The 23512-nt window shown below is 35.9% G+C and overlaps 1 protein-coding gene across 3 annotated transcripts in view; it reads left to right on the top strand.

Moving 5' to 3' along the window:
* Nucleotides 1-5976, top strand: part of PXDN (peroxidasin) — an 83895-nt gene extending 77919 nt beyond the window's left edge. For all 3 annotated transcript variants that reach the window (XM_088162359.1, XM_014869544.2, XM_088162360.1), the window contains 3 exons: nt 1280-1412; nt 2314-2427; nt 3059-5976. In XM_088162359.1, coding sequence (XP_088018485.1) covers nt 1280-1412; nt 2314-2427; nt 3059-3181 — 370 coding nt within the window. In that variant the 3' untranslated portion in view covers nt 3182-5976. The remainder of the gene's footprint in view (nt 1-1279; nt 1413-2313; nt 2428-3058) is intronic.
* The last annotated feature ends 17536 nt before the right edge of the window (nt 5977-23512 follow it).

The raw sequence follows: 23512 nt of genomic DNA, 5'->3' as shown, positions 1-23512 counted from the left end.
TGTGTTTCAGTCCAATTACTAATTAGGAATACAAAATAGTAGATTTACAGTATTTCATTTGTAGCATAAATAAAGCTAAAGCAACGTCAGTCATTGAACATTCCCATGAGTTCTCATACTCAGTGTTGTATTTAAATTACATTTGTGGTGAGAAGGGTTTTTTCTTCCTTTTTTTTAGCTTCTCATTTTCAATAACTTGAACAGGTGGGGAAGATTAAATATTTTGTTATACCATAGCAGCTGGTTTACTTGAACTTTGGCATGTTATGTTGTTTAGAGTTCTTCTTCTCTAATTTAGATGAAAAACTATGGGAAACTAAGTAGTTTGAACCCCTGCCAGTAAGTGCTGTTTTAATTTATGCAGGAAGATTATAAATCCTGAGCCCTGATATATGAGAATTTCTTTGCCAGTTCATTCTTTGGGTATTCCTTAGCACTGGAGATAAGATGTTAACAAAATAGTAATGCCTGTCATTATTAATAGATTCAAGAATCTTCAAAAAATTAAGTGGATTCAAGGATCTTAATGCAATAAGTGACTTAAAAATTAGTGTTATCCATGCTTTTGAATGCCTTTTTTTTCAAATGGTACCAGATAATAAATTGTTAGTTAAAGACAGTTCCTTTTGTTACTCTCTCATCAACAGATTGAATTGATTAACACAATTCAGTGTTATATATCTGTTATGAGATATCTGCTGGAAAGCACTAAAGACAAAAGACTTTAGATTTTGTGTACTATAAACAGTATTGATGTCAAATGTTAGTTAAAAATATGTGCATATCTAGAAGTACTTCTCATTTATTTATGAAACCAAACTTCCTCCTTTTTAAAGTCATATTTCTTAAAATACATGTTTTGCTAACAAGCCTGTAGAGGAAGAATCTATGGTTCAGAACGTGAAATGTGAATTTCATATTGGAGGGAACACTTTTTAAGACTCTTTCACTTTAGTCTGCTTTTATATTGGAGGCTCAGGGGTGAATTTAAGGTGACGTTCTATAGTGTCCATGGTGAGAACTTTATGTGTACCCCTGCATGAAATACATAATTTTTCTAAATATAAGAAAATCCCTTTTGCTAGTGATATTGACAGTAATCTAGAGCTCACCTGTCCTGGGTCTGTCTTCAGCACCAGCTGGTCTTGTGTGCTGTTGTGGTTCACATTCCTACATCTGTTGACTGCTCTTCTTTTACATTTTTGTTAAGTATCCTCAAATATCTATTCAATAAAAATGAGTTAGATGAACATCCTGACTTAGCATTCATTTGTTGCAGTTCTGTGAAACAGAGTAAATATTTTCGTAATGCCACATCCACCTCTAATGAAAATAGAATTGTACCCGCAGTGAATGACTTCAAAGAGTTTGTTTTGGAAATGCAAAAAACTATTTCAAGCCTCAGAAATCAGGTGAGATGATATAATGAACTAACTCTAGTCTATCATGTCTAACTGTAGATTTAATTAATAATGTTTTCTTAACATCTGTCTTATATTTTTAATATTTAGACATTCCCTTCAGACAAAACCCACCACATAGGCTCTCAAACAAAAAAATCACCAAAACACAGAAGATGGTGTGTTATTATTCCTTATTTCTGTGTTCATTTGAAAGCATACTGAAATATTCTACAGCTGGACCCTCTTGACTGAACAAGAAGCCTTGTGTAACTATTGTATACTAAACACAGAATTAATTTTTTTTCTAAAAATTGGTGTGTAGTGTTAATAAAATATTTTTTACCATTTGAAATGTATACAATTTGTGTAAAGCAATGATTAAATTAATAAGAAGTAATGTACCAGACTACAGCTGTAAACAGAGTTAAGATCTAGATCTCTTAGAGAAGACTTTACAATGTGCGCAGGTAAACTCTATTCAGCTGTAGTGGAATCCCAGTTTTAAAATGTACACCATTCAGAAGTTAGTAAAAAAATCAAGTAAACATTTTTAATTAAGGTGTCTTTAAAAAAACCCTAAAAATTCACTTCTATTCCAATAAATTTTTGACAGTTTAAATTTGTCTTTCTGTATATGAAACATGAAGTTTTTTTCTTCTTTGTATGCTCTAGCTGAATATTCCAACAGTAGGAAAGATGTATTTTCTGTTAGCTTTCTTTTGAAATACTATCTCCATATGTATTATATGTTTCTAGTCTTTAACCATTATAAAAACTAAGTAGTGAGAAGAAAAACCCAGACAAGTATAACAAGACTTATGTAGCATGTATTATAAGAGAAAAACCAGAATACTTTACACAAATAAAAACCTTTTGTCATTCAGTTACAAACTTTTTTTCATGTTTTCAGATAAAAAAACTTGAATCACGCCTCAGTAATTCTGATTGCACTGATGAAGAGGGTAAATCATATTCCAGCAATGAAACCTGGAAAAGGGACCCTTGTACTGTGTGTGAATGCAAAGTAAGTATGTGGAAGTTAATTTTGAGGTAGAAATTATAATTTTGCTTCTAAAACAGCAGTTCCAGCAGTTGCTAATTTCTGAGTATTTTTTTTATGGTTCTTCAGTTCTTTTTTGCAGAAAATTATATTATTCAGATATCCCTGTCCTGGACATTGTTTTTCAATCCAGCTGTTTCCTATTTTTTTTTAATATATATTTCTATTTTTATTTATGTATAGTTATATGGGTAAATTTAACTACAAAGTGAGACACTTGAAGAAATCTAACCATCTAATCCATAAAAATCAATAAAGCTCATCTGACAGTGCTAGATGGTTATTTTCTTCAATCAGAAAGACATTTTTAAAAAGGTAGTAAAAAAAACATGCTAGTGCTCGGTGCCCCAGTCCCACCTGACTGTTAGACAAAAGCATATATACTGCTTTATTAAAAAAATATGGTAATACAGAGAGTGCCTTAACCTTCTCAATGTAAGTTTATACTAAAACAAAGTACATGGAGTTACCAGATTAGTCAGGTTCTTACAGAGAATGAATGAGAATATCTTCTGCAATAATATGAAAATTGTATTTCTTATTTGGAGCAAGTAACTAAGTATGTTTTTGTTCTGTTGTATTTCTCCTGGCACAGGGTGGTCAGATCACCTGTTTTGTGGAATCGTGCCCGCCAGCTGAGTGCGAAGCCCCTGTGAAGGGTAAAGGAGATTGCTGTCCAGTCTGCTTACAACAAAATACTAATAAAAAGAAGCCATAAGTCTACTTTTTAAGAATTTAGGGTGCATAGTCCTCAAATCATATCAGTGCCTGCTGATGGCAAAAACAGGTAACTGCAGTCCTAACAACAGCAAGAAATCAAGATTTACAGTATTCTAATGGTGCTGTAACAGTATAACATAATGCATCATTTTATTTTCTGCCCATGAAGGTAAATCACAATGCAAACATTAACAAAAGGGAAAATAGCAAACAGGTCAAAGTTAATTGTGTGTTATACTTCTCAGGTTAGACAAACTCGAACTGGTGCTACTTTAAAAGAACACTGTCGGGTAGTTTTAGGTACCCAAAATAACTGGGTTTAGGATTTACTCAAAAATGAACACTTTGTTTCCTGTCTTTACTTAGCAACATTAAAAGTTTACTGTCCCTTTCTAGTACCAGTCTGTCTTGAAACTTAACTTTTTGCTGTTATTTAGTAAAATGCCTGGAAAAGGAAAACACAAGGTCACTGTGCCTGAAGCAATGCCATAGCCGGGCCAGTTTCTGCAAACATCAATGCATGGAAATTCTGTTAAATCACACTATCACTGCTGGGCCTGGACCAGCAAGGAAATAAAGAAAGCTACTTGATACCTTTCAACATCCTTTCCTTAATTTAAGGAGCAAAGTTAACCAAATGTTCAAGGGAATAAAAGCTAGAATTAGTAAGGAAATATAAATAACTATAATTGGAAGAAAGCAAAATTATTGTAGATGTAATTGACAGTGTTCCTCATTCTAGGGAAACATGCATGACAGAGTAGCATTTGATCTTAAAAATTAGCATAATCCTCTTTGTCAAAACATTCGTAATTGCTTGGCAACATTTGTTTGTTTGTTTCATTTATTTTAAATCTTTGTAACATAACCATCCAGGTCAGCTTGAAAACATGCTTCTCTTGATCACAGATCAGCTCATGTAATTGTATGGCCCTGTTTTGAAAATGTGAAAATATGTCACATGCCATTTTTTATACAAAGATTCCTACTGATTCATTGTGCATATTATCAATAGACATATGTTCCTGATTATATTGTGGCACTGTTGAAAAAAAGAAAAATCAAAATCAAGCAGCATGATTAATTGTGGATTGACTACTTTTTCTGACAAGGTATTTGATTTTATTTTTTTTCCAGTTTCATCTAATGAATATATATTTTTACCTCAATATTTTTATCATTCATGTTAAAAATGGTCCATCAATGGACTTTCTCTCCCATTTAAATGTTTAACGTTACAGAGTATATGTCTACACTAGCATTTCAAAGTTGTGTACTTTTTAGGATGCAAACTGCATATTTTATACCAGGAATTACATTGAGTGAAGGACAACTATCATACCTCATTTTACAGCTTTTTTTTCTGTTTATTCAGAATTGATTCTTTCCCTGAATACTTAATTTGTTAGAGGTAATTGCACTGTCCTTTAGTCCTAAGTCACGACTCACTAGAACCAGAACTAGTTACATGGTTCACTGACTTCTCAGTTTAAGCATTCAAGTTCAAGGGACAGTGATTGGGATATCAAAGAAATCTGCACAGAATTAAACCTCCATTTGTTAAGCATTTCAGATTATGCAAACAGACTGAGTACTTAATTATTGCATGGTAGAACAAATACCTGTCTAATAACTAACTTAGCACAGCAATATGAAATCCACTATCATATTTTGGCACATAATTTCTCTGATTACTAACATTAATAATTTCTAATTTGATAAACTATTACGATGACACACATTCAAACTTTGGTGTAACTTTAAAGCTTACTACAGAAACTTTGTTTCATAGTATGGTAGAAGCAATATGTACATGTGAGTGCTGTGTTAAAGGTGTGTGGTACACGTGGAATTGCAATTTATATTTTTAAGAATATTTTAATTGATTTTATATACAATGTTTTGATTTATGTAATATTCTTTGTTAATACTTCTAGAAATTGTGTGGCGAGCATGCTTGAGTATCATACGGTTCCTAAAGATTGTCATTCCTGTATTTCTTTGATACTCTGTGTTTTGTTGACTTTTCTTTAGAGTCCAAACCACATGTCTCGTCCTGTAATTCCAACTCAGATGGAACTCCCATTGACCTATAGCAGAAATTCCTCAAAGAGGAAAGGTTGCAGAGCTAAACCAAATATAATTTAACTGTCCAAACAGTTAAATAAGGCAGTAATACATCCAGCTGGTTACTACTTGCATTCTTTCTTTTCAATGTTATATTAAATAAACTTTCTCAAGATTTCCGCTTATAGGAGAAGAGAGTTTCCATTTTATACATTATAAAATAGTACCTTATAGCTGACTGTTCCTTTTCTCCAGCCTCCAGAGTAAAGTGGGAGGTTTTCTTCATTGTTCACTGTTTAGTCATATGTTATATAAAATGGGCTTAGGAGTCTGGATATGCTTAAACAAGTGTAAAACATCTAATATTGAGCTGTTTTCCACCATCCATCTGTTTATAAACCAGGAAAAACAGGTCTTTATCCACAGCCTAAAATGTAATCAGTCATGGATTGTACTAGTTCAGTTTTATTGCAGTGTCTCTAGAATCAGTGTTGATTTTAACATTTCTGAAACAGTGGCCGATGGCTACATGACCATTTCCTCAGTATCCACTGTGAGAATATTGCTGTAATATGATGCAAATTTTACATATTTATTTTCTTTTTTAATGTTACCTAAAACAAAGTCATCGTTGTTATTTTAATCAGTAAATTTACCAAAGAACTGTTTGCACTGTATAATGAATGCTTTTCAGTTAAAATAAAATGGCCCACATTTCCAAGTAAATTTCAAGATTTCTTCTTGTGCATGTATTCTTTAGATTATTTGCTGAAGTTCCAATGTGTAGGCTTTGATAAGATTCATATTACTTACCTTAAGCAGGATTGTCATAATCAAGACTACTTCTGAGAACTAAGCAATGGGCTAATGAGTCATGTAGATTTAGTAGTTTATGTAATATTACAACACATAGAATTAAAGTATCTGTTCACGTTTTCTTCTAGATAATTGGAAAAAGATACCATAGGATTAGGAAGGATATTTAAAAATACAGTTATTTCTTAGCAAAATGCATTTTTTAGGCCTTGGTGCTGAACTTTTTTTTAATGGGAATGTCATAACAGTTAGATTCAAATACACACAAATTTAAGCCTGTTCTTACAGTTCCTCATGTCTCTAAATAGATTCAGTCACGACTTGCCTTCCAAGCACTTGATTCTACATTCATTCTTTTTTTGCATCATTTCACCAATAGATTTTCAGATTCATGTAATCTCAGTTCAAAATGAGTCTTCTGTGCAAAAGAGATCTTCTTTACCTCATTTATTCTTTTTATCCCAGGATATGAATTACTGCTGGACACATGATGAGATACTCTCATCCTTTGGTGAGGTATTTGGATCTGTAGGACAGTAGGTCAGTTCCTTTGTCAGATTTACTTGAAATTCATATGAAGAATTTTGTTATACAGTATCACTGAAATTAATATAATTCTAAGTTACCTTATGGTGATATGGGAGAAGTTAAAGATGGACTCCAAGAGACAAAGTTAAGAATTGTGTTCAGGTTGCAGTTAATTGCACCTCACTATAGTTTATATAGTTCATCGTTTTTCATAAGGCAAGTCTAGAAAAGTAAAACTGCAATAGCTCATTTGTGTATTTTCCAGCAGACTGCTGAAATGTACTACTGCTTATCCCTATTTAGTGTTAATTGCCTAGAAGTTTGCTGACAAACCACGGAGTGTATTCTAGATTTTAGAATAAAATCCTTGCACTGATACTGATATATTTTGAGGAAGACTCAGTTACATTTGAAATAAATCAAATAAATTGACTTTATTTCTTTTAGTTGATTACAGCTAAAAATCATTTGGGTGCAGTATGATTAAAGTTGTCTTTATAGAGAATGACCTCCTGTAGTCATTAACTTTGTTTTGTAAAATGATATTTTGCTGCCATAGCATATATCATTAAGTGATCTAAAGTATTTCTCCTCATATTTTCTTTTGACTCCCCAACCAGCTTCATGCTTTTTACCTATAGCATATACCAAATCAGTAATCTTTGCAGGGAGATCATTAGAAATGTTGGACTGTTCCATGGTTTTCATTTGAAAACTAGAATAAGGTATCAAAAGCTGGTATGTTTGACTAATTTTCTCAAAGCATCTGCATTATTCTGTTGTTGTATTGTTAAAATAGTTTAAGTTGTGCACACAGAGTATAATGTAGAAGAATAGACTACATAATGTCCTCTAATGGTCTCTCATCTACAACATGGGTTTCAGCGAAATATATTTCAGAATTCACTAGACTAATTTTTGTTTTGTATAAGAAAAAATTAGATCCGATATGCGAATAAACTGTGTCAACAAAAAATACTAATATGAGCATATGCACATTTCTCACATATGCTGGGAGTTTGTCAGACTCTCAGGGGAATGAAGCATTATGCTTATTAAAACTAATGAGAACCAATAAATTGCTAAATGCTTAATAGCTCGATATTAATACTGTCCTGACCATCTTTGGTTTATGATGTACCTAATCAGGAGATTGTTCTGAGTCATGAAAAGGCAGCATTGTCGTTTAACAGTGTATTTTAAAGCCGACATACTAAGAGCACCAGACTGTTGTTTTGCAATTGTCCTGGCTGCTTAGTTCACAGAACCATAGAATCAGCTGAGTTAGAATAGACCCACAAGGATTACTGAGCCCAATTCCCAGCCCTGCATTTCCGAGAGTCACACCATGTGCCTGAGAGCATTGTCCAAATGTTTCTTGACCTCTGTCAGGCTTGGTGCTGTGACTGCTGCCCTGGGGAGCTGGGGAGCCCAGCCACCCTCTGGATGAAGAACCTTTTCCTGATAACCTCCCTAAACCTCCTCTGGCACAGCTTCATGCCATTTCCTCGAGTCCTCTCTTTCATGATGTAGTTCCTTTACTTTCCTTTTTATTTCCACTTAGCCTGATATGACATGACAAGGAAACCTGTGCACCTCCAGCGTACTTCTCCTTTGGTTTTGGGCCCAATGTATTTGCTGTCCAGCTGGCAGTGTTATGAATGGTCCTTTCATGGGGCTTAAGCATTACAGCCTGCTAACAGATGGAGCAGAGTACAGATCAGATATGTCTTATTTACAGGAAGATCTGGCTAGCTGTGTTTAGCTGAAAAGCAATGAACTGGATATCTGTTTAGATTCGGAAATGGAACAACAGAACAACAATTCCTGCAATAAAGGAATAAACTTAATTGTTGCATTTGGGAAAGATGTTTGTGGGTTTTTTGATGCCTCCCTCAGTGATACAACTTTACATTCCCACAAGTCATGTTCTGCTGCTGAGTTGCCAAAACAAATCCCCTTATCTACTTACATCTGTATGGGAAGCTGTAAGTGGTTAATCTGGTGTGCAGCCATTCCAAGGATTGAAATGGCAAAGTGCTTCATGTCTCTTTTCATAGAGATAAGAATGAAAAAGGTGTCCAGAGGGGGAAAAAATTAGTCAGGAATTGTCCAGGGAAAAGGAAATAAACTATTGCTATGTATTAGGGGGGAAAAAAGGAAAGATTTCATCAAGACCTCTGAATTTTTTCAGGCAAAACAGATTGTTATACCAAAGCAACACATAGACTGTGATAGAGAGTCCTGAGGCACTGGGAAGCAATTTCACCATTTATTGAACCAGCTACTAGTGGTAGTAAGACAGGCTTTAAGTCCCCTACCTCCACTCTGTGTATTGCCTCTGTTGCAATGAAAACCGTTTTTTTCTCTCCTGCCTGCTTTTACAACTAAAGGACTTAAATATGAACACAAGACTGAAGGTCAAGGTGTCTATTAGAGCAAATCATCAGCCTGACCCAGAGTGGCAGGTCCTGGCTGGTGAACAAGGACAAGAGAAGCCTGAATGAGATGCTTCAGAGTCATCCAGTTAAAAAACATTACCCAGAGGGACATACAGGGGTTCCTGTTCTTTTCCTGTGATTGGGTGATAGACTTGGCACTGTTAGTAATGATTCATTAACACAGATTTCACACTTCTATGGAACTCTGCTAGGAGACACCCAAGCTGAGGGCTTGCTCTTTCCTAGGTCACTCTTTTCCTAGAAAGCCATCTTCTTGCTACACCTGAGAGGTAAGTGTGACAACTTTCATATATAGAGAGCAATTCCAGTTGCTGAAGGAATACTCAAGCTGTTTTAATGAATTATTTTCTCTACCTCTGGGTAAAAATCAGTTAGTTAGCAACCTACATTTTTATTTAAAAACTCAAATGTTGTCACAGAATAGGATTTTTTTTTTTTAATTAGGCTTTCTGGAAATAACTTTCTTGAATGGAGTACAGCAGACTGGAGACATTGTAGAAGTGGAATAAATGTTTTCTTCCAGCTGAAATGCCTTGGCATGATTGCATGCATCCTTATATGTTGCCAGGCTGTTCTATTATATTGAGAGTATTTAAATATTGCTGTGCAATTATTTGGGTTTTCTTTTATACCAACAATCAATTCAGGCAGTAACAAACAACAGGTGTCTTGCAGTCAGAAAAGGACAGCTTGTTTCTGCTACAGGCAAACATTAATGTAGATTTTAAAACCTACATCTTATGTTCTTTCCTTCTATTTTTTTTTTTTTTTTTTTTTGGTGGTGGAATGCTGTTGTTGCCCCAAATCCTACCTCACAAGCAGCTAGTATTTTTTATTTGATCTGCAGATATATATCAGAAAATGTCACCTTACCTTTTTGAGTTCAAGCATTTTGCACACTGGGAGTGGTAATAAGGGGCATAACTCCTACCTATTACTTTAGCTTTTTTCACTACCTATTACTTTAGACTTTTGAAGCCCTGAGAAGTCTCTATAGCCTTGTCTAGTAAACTCAATTTGTCTGGAGTTTCTTGCATTAAAATACTATCTTGTGTTTGAATAGTGTCTTGAAAAGACTTCCAGTCTTGATGGAAAATTTTAAAATGTTACTTCTGCATCACCATAATTTAAAGTGTAGTGGGGGCTACTTAGTTTCATAGAAAAAAAATCAGCCTGCACTAGTTTTGTATTCTGCTACTGAACTGCTCATCCTAACCCAGTTTCACTTTTAAAACAGATCAGCCTTCTTTTTGTTTTAATTTCAAAACTACAAGGTTTAGATGGGTGCCATTTGCAGTGTAAGATGACTCTTCTTCACTAAATGACACCAAGAATTCATGTTCAGCCAGATCTTAGAGCTGCTTTTAGCTATAGGCCTGAATTTTTTTACTAGGAGTCTCATTCTTTATTCCCCCATGAATGATTTTACATTTAACTATGTTACTCTAATCAGATAAAATCTAGAAAGTAAGCCAGATTTATCAGTAATTGTTTTAATTTTCTTTCTAGAAAGTAATTTACATAAGGTTTCAAGTTATGTAATCTGGTATAGATGTTATGATGCAGCTATAGGTGAGTCCATGTTGTAGATTCTTTGTATCAATAATTAGCCAAGTATGACTGACCACACTTGAGAGAAGAAGAAAGCAAAGGAAAAACAAATGAAGGCTGAGCTGCTGCTTCACTTCTGTTGTGAGAAGATGATCACAAACAAAAAAAAGCTGGTGATGGTCTCTGGCCTTTTTTCTCCCCATATCTGCTGATGTTTGCTTCACTCTTGATGCACTATTTAAAGCGATTAGAGAGAAGCTTTGATAGAAACCCAGGATTTACATGGTGTAGGTTGTGTTCCTAGTGATAGTCTTGTCTCTCCTTTCCCTTTCAGCTTTCCTGTATTGCAGCCCTTAGTTCTGTCTCTAATTTAAATTAGATTAAAACAAGAATAGCCCACACTTATGAAAGAGCAGAAAAATATGGCTGGGGAAACTGTTTATATTAGAAATTTAAAGACTTTGGGCTACATGAAGCTATCGCTGTGGTCAGGAATTTTTGCATATTTTAGTGCTGGATTTGCAGCACTGGAAAATAAAATGCCTTGGCCTGCAGAACAGCCATAGCTGGCAGATGTGAGAACTTTCTAGTGCCTCTGAACTCCACCACAGCTCTGGAAAATTACTCAGACACATATGAAGACCCGAGTTCATTCAAGTCTCAGTGTCTCTGTTGAGTCTGACACTGCAAGTACCAGCCTCGATGGGCTTTGTGGCACCACTTGTTTACAAGCTGTTAGAAAGGAGTGTGCCTCTGTTCTGTGCTGAATTACTGGTTATTATTTTGTTTCTCCACTAAAAACCCTGTCATCTTACTACATCTACTACAGTTCAGTATAAGAGCACTGAACAGTATATTTTCATTAGGAAAAAATCCTATCCTCTGTAATGTCCCATGCCTCTGTGCTAATTTTTGTTTGTTTACACAAGTGCCCAGTGCAAGTAAACTCAATAAACAGAGAAGTTAGTTGCAGCTCCTGAAAACAGAAGTATCCCAAGGAACACTCATGACCAATTTACTTAGAAATCTTCCTTAATAAGATTGCCAAGGATAATATGTGACAACAATTTAAGGACAGGATTTCACCAAGCGTATTCCTTATAGAGGACACTAATAAAAACCTTGGCGATGTTATCCTAGAAAATATTTAATTTATTTTTAGGTAGATTTTGTTACACAAAGTCCATCCTTGTGAGTGCTAGCTACAAATGAAATGGGAATCCATGTAAAAACTAACTTTTGTGGTTTGGGCAAGATATCAGGAAATCCTTCACTCTTCAGAGAATATCTTTGTTTCTCCCAGCAGGTTCACAGAATTCTTTTAGACAGCTTGCCAGATTGTCAGGATGATGGCTGCTATCTCAGATCTCACTTAGCACATTTGGATCTTCAGTGAAGATTCCCAAGGCTTGTTACATCAGTCTTGGCACAGCACACCAAGGAAGCATGCACAGGATCATGACTTACATGAACACATTTCTCTCTTGGGCCCTGAATAAAATCTCTGGCAATCAGGCAGAAAACCCGTACTTCCCTTTTGTCTTGTAAACTTGAGAACCAATTAGTTAAATATCCCTATAGAATACATGAATTTCCAGCTGGAGGCAGGAAGGAAACTTCCACTGAAAATGGTATTCCTTTAGTACATGTATTTTCTTTTAATTATGAAATATTTGATATTTATATGAGTTTAAGTCTTTGTGACTGCAGTGATTACATGTATTTATTTCTAAGATGCATATATTTCTTACGCCTATCTAGTGACTGCTGTAGTCCACACGACTCTATTGTATGACACTGGAGACCCTGTACCTAAACAAGTGATCCAAAGCTCTCACCAAAGTGTTCTGTCAAAGGGGATGGATGTAAGAGAAAACCAGCATTTATGGTCCCATGGGGACTGGTTTCCTAAGGGAGTTAACAGACCTTTTGCCAAGCAGCCATCATGAAGTGTCTGAATATGGCAACAATTCACAATTATTTTGAAGGAAATGTTTGGAAAAATGGAAGGAAGGGGGTTTTGAGGTGGTTTAAATGGAATGCAGTTTTGGGAGGAGAAAAACGGCCATTGAGTATTGAGCTACCCTATTTGATTCCCCGAAGTGTGGAATAATCCCTGAAGTAAATGGAGTGAATTAATTTGTTCAGTCTGTGGTAAAATTTACACAAAAATTAATGCAGGATACCCAAAAATGAATGCAGGATGCACAAAAATATATATTAAATTGTTATTTTTCAATATTTGTAGCATATCTAAATACATAATCTCTTAACTATTGTTTGACTAGATTTGGAACAATTAATTGAAGGCAAGATAGCCTTGAGGGTAAGAAACAGATGGTTTCATTCTTGGGTTAACTTTTGGCATGCCTAGGCAATTAATTTAAGCTCTCAATATTTAAGTCTCCTGTCTGTAAGAAAGACATAGTAATGCCCAGACTCTTAAAGCCTTTTAAAAATCTCTGAAGCTCACTGGTGGTGAGTTATGTCTCAGAGAAAGCTTACTGTTGTTCCTTCTTTTATGGTGTTTCCTTTCCTGTTTTTTTTTCATTTCGGTAATCTTTGCCTTTATTTTGAATAGGAGTTTGGTCAACCAAAGGAAGACAAATCTACCGTGTACAACACCTCCATGGACTTTTAGCCAGTGGGGAAAGCTGAGTCTTAGATGATCTGATTATGACAGAAGTTTTCCAGGTTTTCCAGTGGCTGATAATGGCCTTGTAGTGCCTGTTATTTCCTACCAGCTGCTCTGTCCTTTCTTCCTTCCTCTCATGTAGGTGGAGTTAGGCATGTGAAGAATTAGTGAGACCATACTTGTTAATGTTTAATTCCTGTCAGATAGCCTCTGCCCTTAAAAATAAATCCTTAGATCAGTTGAACATCAGATTACCCATCTGAAACTAAACCAAAGGAAAAATGTTAGTTAATAAAATTTGAAAACAATCATAGAACATCCCAGAATTTCACTGGATTCCAGTGAACTTTGAAATCATCATCAGACAAGACAGAAAAAATACTGTCTCTGCTAGCAGATAGAATTAAGTTTTCATCAGTTTAATTTTCTGAGATGTTGGATGAGTCCTAAATTTCACCTTTCATCAGAATGTCTGATTTTTTCAGACAATCTTCATCCTGAATTCATCTGGAAAATATTATCTTCACATCCTATTGGCATATTTACCTTCCTTAAATTTTCCCAGGCAAGCATGGAATCAGACAAGACATGCTTCTACTTTCTCAAAACACTGGAGTTTCTGCAGCCATGCAATGTTCAATCATCCTCAATAACAAGTTTGTTTCTTCCAAGTTCTTCATCAAGACTTCTTGATAAAGATGTAGAGATGTCCCTTTCATAAATATACCTGATGAAGGATGAGAGATGGAATAATTTCACAGCTGAATTCAAATTCTTCTGACTGAAGATAGGTATATCTTTATAGCATGAATTATATTTTCATTCCCTTCCTCCAAAAGGAATTAGCAGCTTTAATTCTATTTAAGAAGTTTAGAGATTTCCCTGTGAAAAGTTGAGCATAGCTAGAATTAAGCAAAGTATTTCTTAGATATACCCCTACTCCTGTTAGTCTTTGAATTCCTTATCTAGTTTGCATGGATGTTTTTACTTAAAGATTTCTATGATAATCACCAGTGATCTTGTCACCCTGTGGCAAATTTTCTGAATGACTATTAACTGCTTGATGTCATAACATAAAAAGTAAAATTGCACTTATATATACTCCTAGTAGGAAGAGCAACTTTCTATAGTTATAAATTACTGTGTACAATAGTAACAATCAATACAGTATTTCTCAAATGGGTAGAAAACTCTCCGAAGATAGCTACTTTATGAGAAATACCATTAAAATTATGGTCAGAGAAAGACATGATATTGGATATTAAACTTAATATAATGCACAATGACACTTTTTAAAAAACTAAAAATTGGCTATATGATAAAAGAATATGCTTAACAGTGAGATACCTACACTAACTCGAAAGGGACATTTTCCTTTATGTAACTGGGAAAAGGCATGCTAGTGTCAATTTTCAGCTACGTGATAATAATTAATGTAAAAGTCTTCTGAGACTTTTTTTTAGTGCTTTGACAGTAATTCGATGGCTTATAGTGTTAGAGGAGCAATGCAGTTTTGCAGATGTAGCTCATTATGCTTAAGAGGCTGAGAACTAGGTGGCGCCTAATATTAAATATTCGTGGAATGAAGGGAGAGACAATTCAAAGACTTGAGGACAGATTTATCTGAAGGTTAGGCTGTTCTGCATGCAAGTACAGCTGATTGTGGGCCTAGGCAGTGATGTAGACATGCAGCTGATTCCAAGGGATTAGGTTGATGTCAGTAAATGAAACAATGCCAGGCTTCATACCTGTGAATGAGTTAGAAAGAACCTGCCCATTTCCATCTCATTCCAACTAACACTTCCCAAAAAGTTAGCACACACAGGCCAATGTGTTTTAAAGAGTGGCAGTTTTTAGATAACTAAAAACCAATGGATTAGATGATGCCTGGGATAACTGGAAATTACATGAGCTGCTTGAAGACTGCAGGTCTATGTAATTTCTACATTAGCTGGCAATCCCTGTTTGGATCTAGCCCTGCTGTCACTTCTCTGATGCACCCTTCAGTTTGCCTTCTCTTCTGCATTGGCACCCTGGTTGCTTGCTCGTTTTATCCTTCTTGTATCCTTAACTACTCATTTTAATCCCTCTACTCCCATTAGATTTTCATCCAGATTTTCTCATCTAACTCCCACTGCATCCAGATTTGGCTTAGCTGAAAAAATCAAACATGTCATCAAGCCTCAGCAGAGCAATTTTGAGTCTAACATAAGTAGACATTGCCTGTAAACCTGATATCTGGATTATATCCATGATGTAAGAATGACGAATGGCTTACTAAATAATAGACTTCATAAATGCATTATCATTTCAATTAAATGTTCCATAGCATTTCTAAAAAAGCAATAAGAAGTGAACTGTGGTGCAATTCTCTGCTGAGCTTCACAGACAGACCTAATTCTAGGTTCGTGTAAGATGCTGAAAAAACTAGTTGGCACGTGATATCACCACCAGACGCTATAGTCATCACCAGAGATATAATTTGATGTATTTCTTGTGGTTAGTGGGCCACATTATTCCCCTTTGTCTAAAAGCAATGATACATCTGTTAGGAACTGCACTAGGCCTTTGGGATTTTCAAATGCAGCTATGCAGTTTTGCAGACGTAGCTCATTGTAAATTATTAGAAAATGAAGATTTAGATTTGTGGGGGGGGGAGGGGGTGAAAGGAGAGGAATGTATTCCATATTTCATTTTCTTAGTACAACGAAATATCCTTATATTCTAGCTCACTTAGCAGAGGAGAGGCTTAAAAAAGAAACATTTTATTTGGTTTATTTTTTTTCAAGAAGTGCCATCTTCTCTCACAGTGATCCCTGTATGCAGCATTTTGCCATGTAAATATCATAATTTATATTTCAAAGATGATATGAACTGACTGTGGCATAAAGAGTTGGTCTTAAACGATGACCAGCACAAAAGAACAATGCAGGAATTTTGTGATGCATAAATATTTGTTAAAAAATCATGTTTTAATCAATGCAATTCAATTTCTGAAATGCAGAGACAAAAAATAACTTTAGTTAAAATTGATAATCTCTTGCCAATAGGTGTAGATTGTTTTCTTTGAAATTTTAGAGTTTCCACGAAACAAAAAAAAAATAATTTCAATGAAATATATAGATCTGAAACCTAGTTTGGATATTCCAGTATATATGTCTTGCAGCTGAGTTGTAAAATGTAAAGGTGAAGTATATTTAGGGTTGTAAAGCCTGCAAACACAGAGAGTTCTTTCTTTTAGAACACTATCTACCCAAATATTATTTTTAGGCCAGCAGTTTAGGATGTCTTGTGAGACAACTGGTCTTTACATGTGCTGCTGAAATGTGTATATCTTAGACAAAACCTCTTATCTCTGACAAGTGTTTTTTGTTGTATATACTATGTCCTCCCCATTCACAGCAGTAGTTAAAAAACATCTCATTCACCTTACATTGATGGCATTTCAGGACAATTTATGAAAATAATTTAGGTAAAACCTTGTATATCTGAATGTGGGAAAACTCTAGTCACCCTGTGAGGACATTTTAAAACATTTTTTAAAAGTAAAGTTTCTCCTTGACCACCTGAAAATCCTGGATATTAAAGCACCACAATAGAGTTGCTTTAAAGGCTTATCTCTCAAGTCAATATCCAGGATTGGTCTGTAAAAGCTCATGGCCTCTGCATACAGGAAAATTTGTTTAGCACTTTCTTTAAGAACCTACATAACAGAAGGTCCATCTTGACCCAGCTTGGGAATTTCTTGTTATGAATGCCATCACCTCTGAGGCCATGAGACCATATAAGAGCAGAGCAGCAGATGGAGCCTTGCAGTTTAGCAGGGTCTCCTCACATATTCCTGATCCCTGCCTGAGGCCTTGCTCCAGCTACAAAGTCACTGTTGGCAGATGATGTCCAACCATTCAGTCTGCTCCCAGGACCAGGGCTGCACACAAAGTTCCTCTTTTCAGCCTAAAGATAAACAGGCCCCTATCTCTCAAAGAAGGGAGTGGGGATTGCCAAGGATTTTACCACATTTCATTATATTGAGGGGAAGCAAAGGAGGAATTCAGCAAATGTTATGGCTGGTGATATTTGTATGTGTGAAATAGTTGGCTGGTAATTTCAAGGGCATTTGCAACAACCTGAATATCACTCAGTCTGGAGAAGTCCATTCTTTGGGCTGCCATTTGACCTTGGCTGCTTTTTCAAAGTTCTTTTACTCTCAAAAGTGTAAACTTCAAGTGTGTCTTTTCCCCACTAAAATAATTTAGGAACTTAAAACAACCTTATGAATTTCTTCTAACTCCTGGTAAAACCTCCTAGTTTACACTGAACTGCACACACGTTTGTGGTCTTTTCAGTTTCAGGTTTACAGGACAGGTCTGAAAAGTACGTTAACAAATCCTTAATGTACCCCCAAATCAGGACACTAGGCAAGCTACTGTGTGTTGATTTTAAGCCTTGCAAGTCGCCTGACATTTTTATGTCCTGGACAGAAAGCAGCAATTATACCTTTACTATTTGTTTAGCAGCTGAAAAAAAAATCAGAAATATTTTCTCTTTTATTAACCAGACCAGTTTGTGGACTCCAGGGACTCCTTATAAACCAACTTTTTTCAATATTTTACTTTCTTCCAGGTGGCTGAGGAAAATAATGCATCTGTTCCAAATCTCAGCAGACCCACACATTACAGACATTACTGGAGCCCTAAAACAAACATGTTGTGTAAGGCTGGAAACGGTTCAAGAGCTCCCACAATTATGAATTCATCTGACATTCACTTGAGAAACGTAACTGCTTGGAACAAATTATCTTTCCAAGCTAGCCAGCTACACCTACATTTTCGTCAGTGTGTAGAAGGGGTAAGAAGGCAGAGGGGTGGACAGATGGGTTGAACCTTGTCCCATACTGAGCCAAAAAGGGGCAGAGGACATTCCCAGCAGCCCAAGGTCTATGACTGGGAGTGAGGTAATGAGTTACCAGTCCCAGGTTTTACTCCTCTGGTGGTTTGAGCTGTAGGATCCATTGATTTAAATTGACAATGATACATGAGGAGAGAGCAATTTCTCAATAACTCAAAGCAAATCCCTTCTGCCAGAATTACCTCCTTTGCTTACTTTATTGAAGCTATTTATACATGGCTTCATCAGGAAAATCTTCCTTGTGACACAGTTCACAGTTTCAAGGAGTTTCTGGGAAATCTTTATGACCCCCTGGATATTTTAGCTTGTTTCTACTTGGAACATAACCAATAGCATTTTTGTTTTCTGTGACAGGGCATTTTAAAAAGTTGTGGGGTTTGTTGTTTTGGATTTTTTTGGTTTTGTTGGTTTTTTGTTTTGTTTTTTTTTTTTAATACTTTTCAACAATATTTTATCCCCATTTAAACAACAAAAAATGTTCACCATAACTATTCCAGGCAGTTTTATGATAACCTCATTTTCATATGTTAGTTCTTCTTAATTGTTCATCTTTATAGATGGCAAAGTAAAGCATTTTTAGCTCTTCAGAAGTATTTATACTTTTAACTGCCTGCTGTAATTTTGAGACATAATACAGTAAAAACAGTCGTGCAAAAATTTGTGTTGCATTAACTTAGAATTATTTTAGAATGTCACCCCTTGTTAAATACCAGAAATACCAGAAAAATACTATTGGTGATCAGTATAATTTAAACAAAATGGATTTAAGTAGTCTAAATAATACATTTATGAATAGGAAGAAAATGTATCTGTAAGGAGCAGGACCTGAGGAAAATGCAAGATACATGAAAAAAAGAGAGAAAAAAGGGGAAAGGAAGACAAACAGAGATTGTACTCTGTAGAAGGGCTTAAGTTGTTGACACAACCATGGCATTTTTATGACTTCTTTTTAAAGGTGACTGCCTTAAATTATTTTAAGTCCCATAGCTTGAACTGATGCCAGCCTGTCTCTATTTAGAATGTTACTTGTTTTTTGACTTATCCCTGTTTCCAATTTCTGCTTTATTGTAACCTCTTTTCATCTTTTTGTATTTATTTTTACTTATTTATAGTGTTTGTTAGTTCCCCTCCAATTTTTGGCCATGAATTGTGTGGCAGAGAGTAATGAAGAAGAGTAATGATCTTCAGTCTGTCTCTGTACAACTTCCTTAAGGTTCTTCTTCAGCATATGCAGGAGTAAAAAACAGCTCTGCACTTGGATATCTGAATTGGATGCCCAGCTCAGGATGTTATCAATATTTGCAGTCTTCACAATGACTGACAGTGAGCTCTGATAATCTGAAGATCTTGTTCTTTCTCTTTTGCCATGCTCTACCAACAGTTTGTTGGAAGTGATAAAATCCAGCATGACTGGAGAAAAAGTACAACTTTGTAAACCCAGCATTTTTTACTACTTGATTAATGATGCATTCATGTGATTGAAGTGGCATTATTCTTTTCCCCAGGACTCTGTAGGCCTAGGCACTTTCACTGATTTTTAAGGTATACTGGCATACCTCATACTGTTAGGGGTGTTTGAAGCAAGTAATGTGTCCTGATAAAGCAGAAAGGAGATAAGAAGCTGAATGCATATGTTCTTGCTTTGAAGTTTTGTCCAGCCTGGATCTTGCATCTATCTTCTTCCTGCTGCTGCTAATATCCTTCTTCCATGGTCATCACTTTTCTGAGACTTGTGTTCTCCAATGAGAGAGAAGGGGTGTTGGAAAGTAAATCAGTGCAGCAATAAAAGCATGAGAGATTTGGATTCCCTGCATCAAGAGAAGACAGACAACAATAATGGTAAAAATTTCTGCCTTATGAGATAGAAGAGATGAAAAATATAATTTCTGGATTTGGAAAGTAAATTGATATATGCTGTTTATATGCCCTAAAATCAAATTTCTTTACAGATGGACAGGTATCAATTTGAGGATTACAGGGACACATGAGGATGATTTGTCTTTTATTAGCCACTAATGTAATTACTACAGTGGAGGCCAGTAAGGCTGATGTATATTGAGACTGCTGTATTAACTGCATTCTGCTTATGGTTCACTGGTAGATCATGTTTTGGATGGACCTAGTGCAAGTGTACACTTCTGCTCTGAGAGGTCATTCTGTGCATCATATCCAGTGGGTCCCATGTGTCCTGGAACTCTGTCAGATCGTTCCACCCACATACAGGGGAATTCCAAATTAACTGTATGGAATTCCAAAACCTAGCACATGTACACATATTTCTGCCTAGGAGGTGCCACTCAAAAACTGCTAAGAAAACAGTGTACCTTACCTAGGGCAGAAGGAAGGGATCTTGCACCCCCTCTGGTCTCAGAAGCTTTGGTAACTCAGTTACATCTGTTGCTGAAATTCTGGAAGTGATATGCAGGAATGAAAAATACATTTTTCTCTATGTAGTATACATTAGATGTGTCGAATTTTTTCTTCCACCTTTTCAAATAATAGGAGACAGATTTCAAAAGACTATGCCTGCTGAGAATGATGAGGTGAAAAATTTCTAAATGTCCATTTAGAACCAGTGTTCCCTAGATCAGAGACACAGAATAAGGGGTCCCTTTCAGTGGCAGACATTTTTCTGATGTGAAGCCCAAAAGAACTCTTCAAGCTTTAGAGTGAGATGCAAGAAAATAGTTTAAAGCAATCATTTGATGGAAAACACTTTTTTGCTAGTTTGAGCATTGTGGGATGCTCAGTTAGTGATATAGACAATGACTAAAATCAGTTTTGGCTATGAACTATTCACTGTTACAGTCATTAATATTGTTGTATTCTAGTGACATTTTTATGTGTTTTGGTGCATAGATATACGTTTTTAGAAAGTCTATTTGACATACATGTTTTTAAATGTTTGGTACAGATTTGATGTTCACATGTAAATTCATGTTATGAACCTAAATTACTGTGCCAGGTATTCATCTTCCCCAGCTACTTCCTCCAATTCTCTGTTGAAAATTCATTCTCCAGATCCTCTTCCTTTCCCTTGTGTTCCTCAGGAACATTTCCTTCCTGCTGTCTGGAATCCCAACAGCAAAAACAACAAGATTACGTTATCTTCAGTATACCAAACTGATCTCTCATAGATTCAACATTAAGAAAAATTGGTATTTTTCTCTATGAAAATTCACATAAGATAATGCCGTGACAAGACACTCAGCTTAGTGAGTTCTGGTGGGAAAGTTGCAGATACCTTGTGCTGGTGTTGATAGGTACTTCTGCCCTGGAGTAAGGAAACCTGGCACTGGTTTGGATGCACCTCTGAAGATGACTGATGTTGGGTGCTGAGCAAAATGAGCTGTGGGATTTTGTTCAGAGGGTATCCAATTAGAAACCCTGAAAGAGGAGACATTAGTCTATGGAAGTGTTGGCAGTAGCAGGGAAATAATAATTACAGGCTGAAAATTACCTCTCTACCTCAAGCCCACTGAGTCTTGTGCCAGCTCTTTATTTTTCATCCCCTTTGTGATACTTGGATCTTTGTTTGCATACTTAAAGTTATAATAACAGTGTACATTATTTCTAGGAGGCTGCAGAGATCTTGCCTTTTCCTTGCTCTAGTCAGAAAGGGTCTGTTTTTCTCATAGCATTTCTTTTCCACTTGTCCTTAGAGCAACTGATTGTTCCTTTGGTTACCATGGGGACTAAAAAGACATTCAGCATATACTCAGTATTTTTAGAGGCTGCCTAATGCATGCACAATTCCAGTAGCACGATACCATCTTTATTCATGTAAAACTTTATCTCCTCTCTTAAGGAAATGTGCATTATATACTCTGGACAAGCTAACAAGAAGCAACAAGTAGCACCAGCTACCATATCATTAGCTCATTTTTTTTTCTCATTTCTTCATTGTGTTTTTTAAAAGAAACTTAAAATAAAAGCAAGGGGACAAAAGTCAGTTCAACCCTTTGAAAACCTCTGTGTCCAAAAGCAGAGATTGCCCTTAAGCCAACAGAATTATAATTACTTTTGTCTTACTCTCTTAGACCTAAATTACATGCAGATGTAATCAAGACCAGAGAAAGTTAACACAAAGGCCATTTCATTTTTGTTCTGGGAGTAACAGAACAAGAATCCTTCCATGTTATTATTCATTAGATCAAAGATGCATTATGAAGGAATGTTGTATTTATGTTCTAAACTTGGATTTCCCTCAGCAAAGGGCTTTAGGCCTAAGCTTTGGTGATTAAATTAAATACTAAAAGTCTGATAAAGCACTTCAATGAAAAATTTAAAAATACTTGACCCATGGTTCACATTTATTTCTGCCTTATTTTACTGCAAAAAAATTATTTTTTTCAGAAGTACTCTGGGGGCATATTGTCCTGTTTATATTTTCAGTGCACCTACTCATTTATCTGTCAAGTGATTTTGGATGTTTTGGTGCTAGAGCAGAAATGCAAGGCACTTTAAACTGTCCTCTGCTTGGCCTGCAAAATTTCACTAATCTAAAACCACTCAGCAGTTTAGAGATCCTTGCCCTATCTTTAAAACAATGCCCTCTTTAAGTGGAAGGTCGTTGCAAAATTGTTCTGTGACTGAACCAGTAAATCCTCTATCCTAAATGTTTTCCTTGCATTTGCTGGGCTTTGGCATTGTAAGAAATGGTATCCTTATCCTTTTTGGAAATCAAGGGAAATTGAAAAAGCTCTGGAGAGTCCCACTTCAAATTTGCCCCTTTCTCCTACATGAATAATTATGCCTCAAACAGTCTCAAAAGCTGACCTTCCCTAGGCTTTCTTCATAAAGCTGTCCCTTTTTTTACTTCTATTGTGAAGGCCCTTAAAGGCTGCTTATCAGAGGATCTGGCCAAGAGAAAGAAATAAGGCTTCATTTCTGGACATAGGTCAGAAAACTACAGTAGACCTGTTAGAAATCTCCTACTTACAGAAAATTTCCCCTAAGAAACACTTTCTTGGAGCCACTTACAAAAGACATACGGTTGTCTAAAATGCACTGAACATCCAGCTTTCCCCATGCCATTTTCAGGTTAACAAATTTTAGCTCTGCCCTGCAGAGTTATGCTATACCCCAGCTACCACAGTCTTTCCTGCTTCTCTTCTCCATTTTAATCTTACAGTACCGTTTGCCCCTGGATTGGAATATGCAACAAGAGTTTGTGTGAAAAACACTCAGCAGGAACCAAGTTGTGTTCTTAATCTGATAAAGCCTCACATCCCTGACTCCCCGAGCTGTTCATGCTATGAGGTTACGTGAGAATTCATGCATACTTGGATGCGATGGGCTTCTAAAAATAACGAGCTCCAATGTACATGCACACTGACAGCAGAAATGCCAGACATTCCTC

This window comes from Sturnus vulgaris, chromosome 3 (genome assembly GCF_052056855.1).
Source record: "Sturnus vulgaris isolate bStuVul1 chromosome 3, bStuVul1.hap1, whole genome shotgun sequence".
Taxonomy (NCBI): Eukaryota; Metazoa; Chordata; class Aves; order Passeriformes; family Sturnidae; genus Sturnus; species Sturnus vulgaris.
Note: the sequence above shows the minus strand (reverse complement) of the source record. Positions and strands in the feature narration are given on the sequence as shown.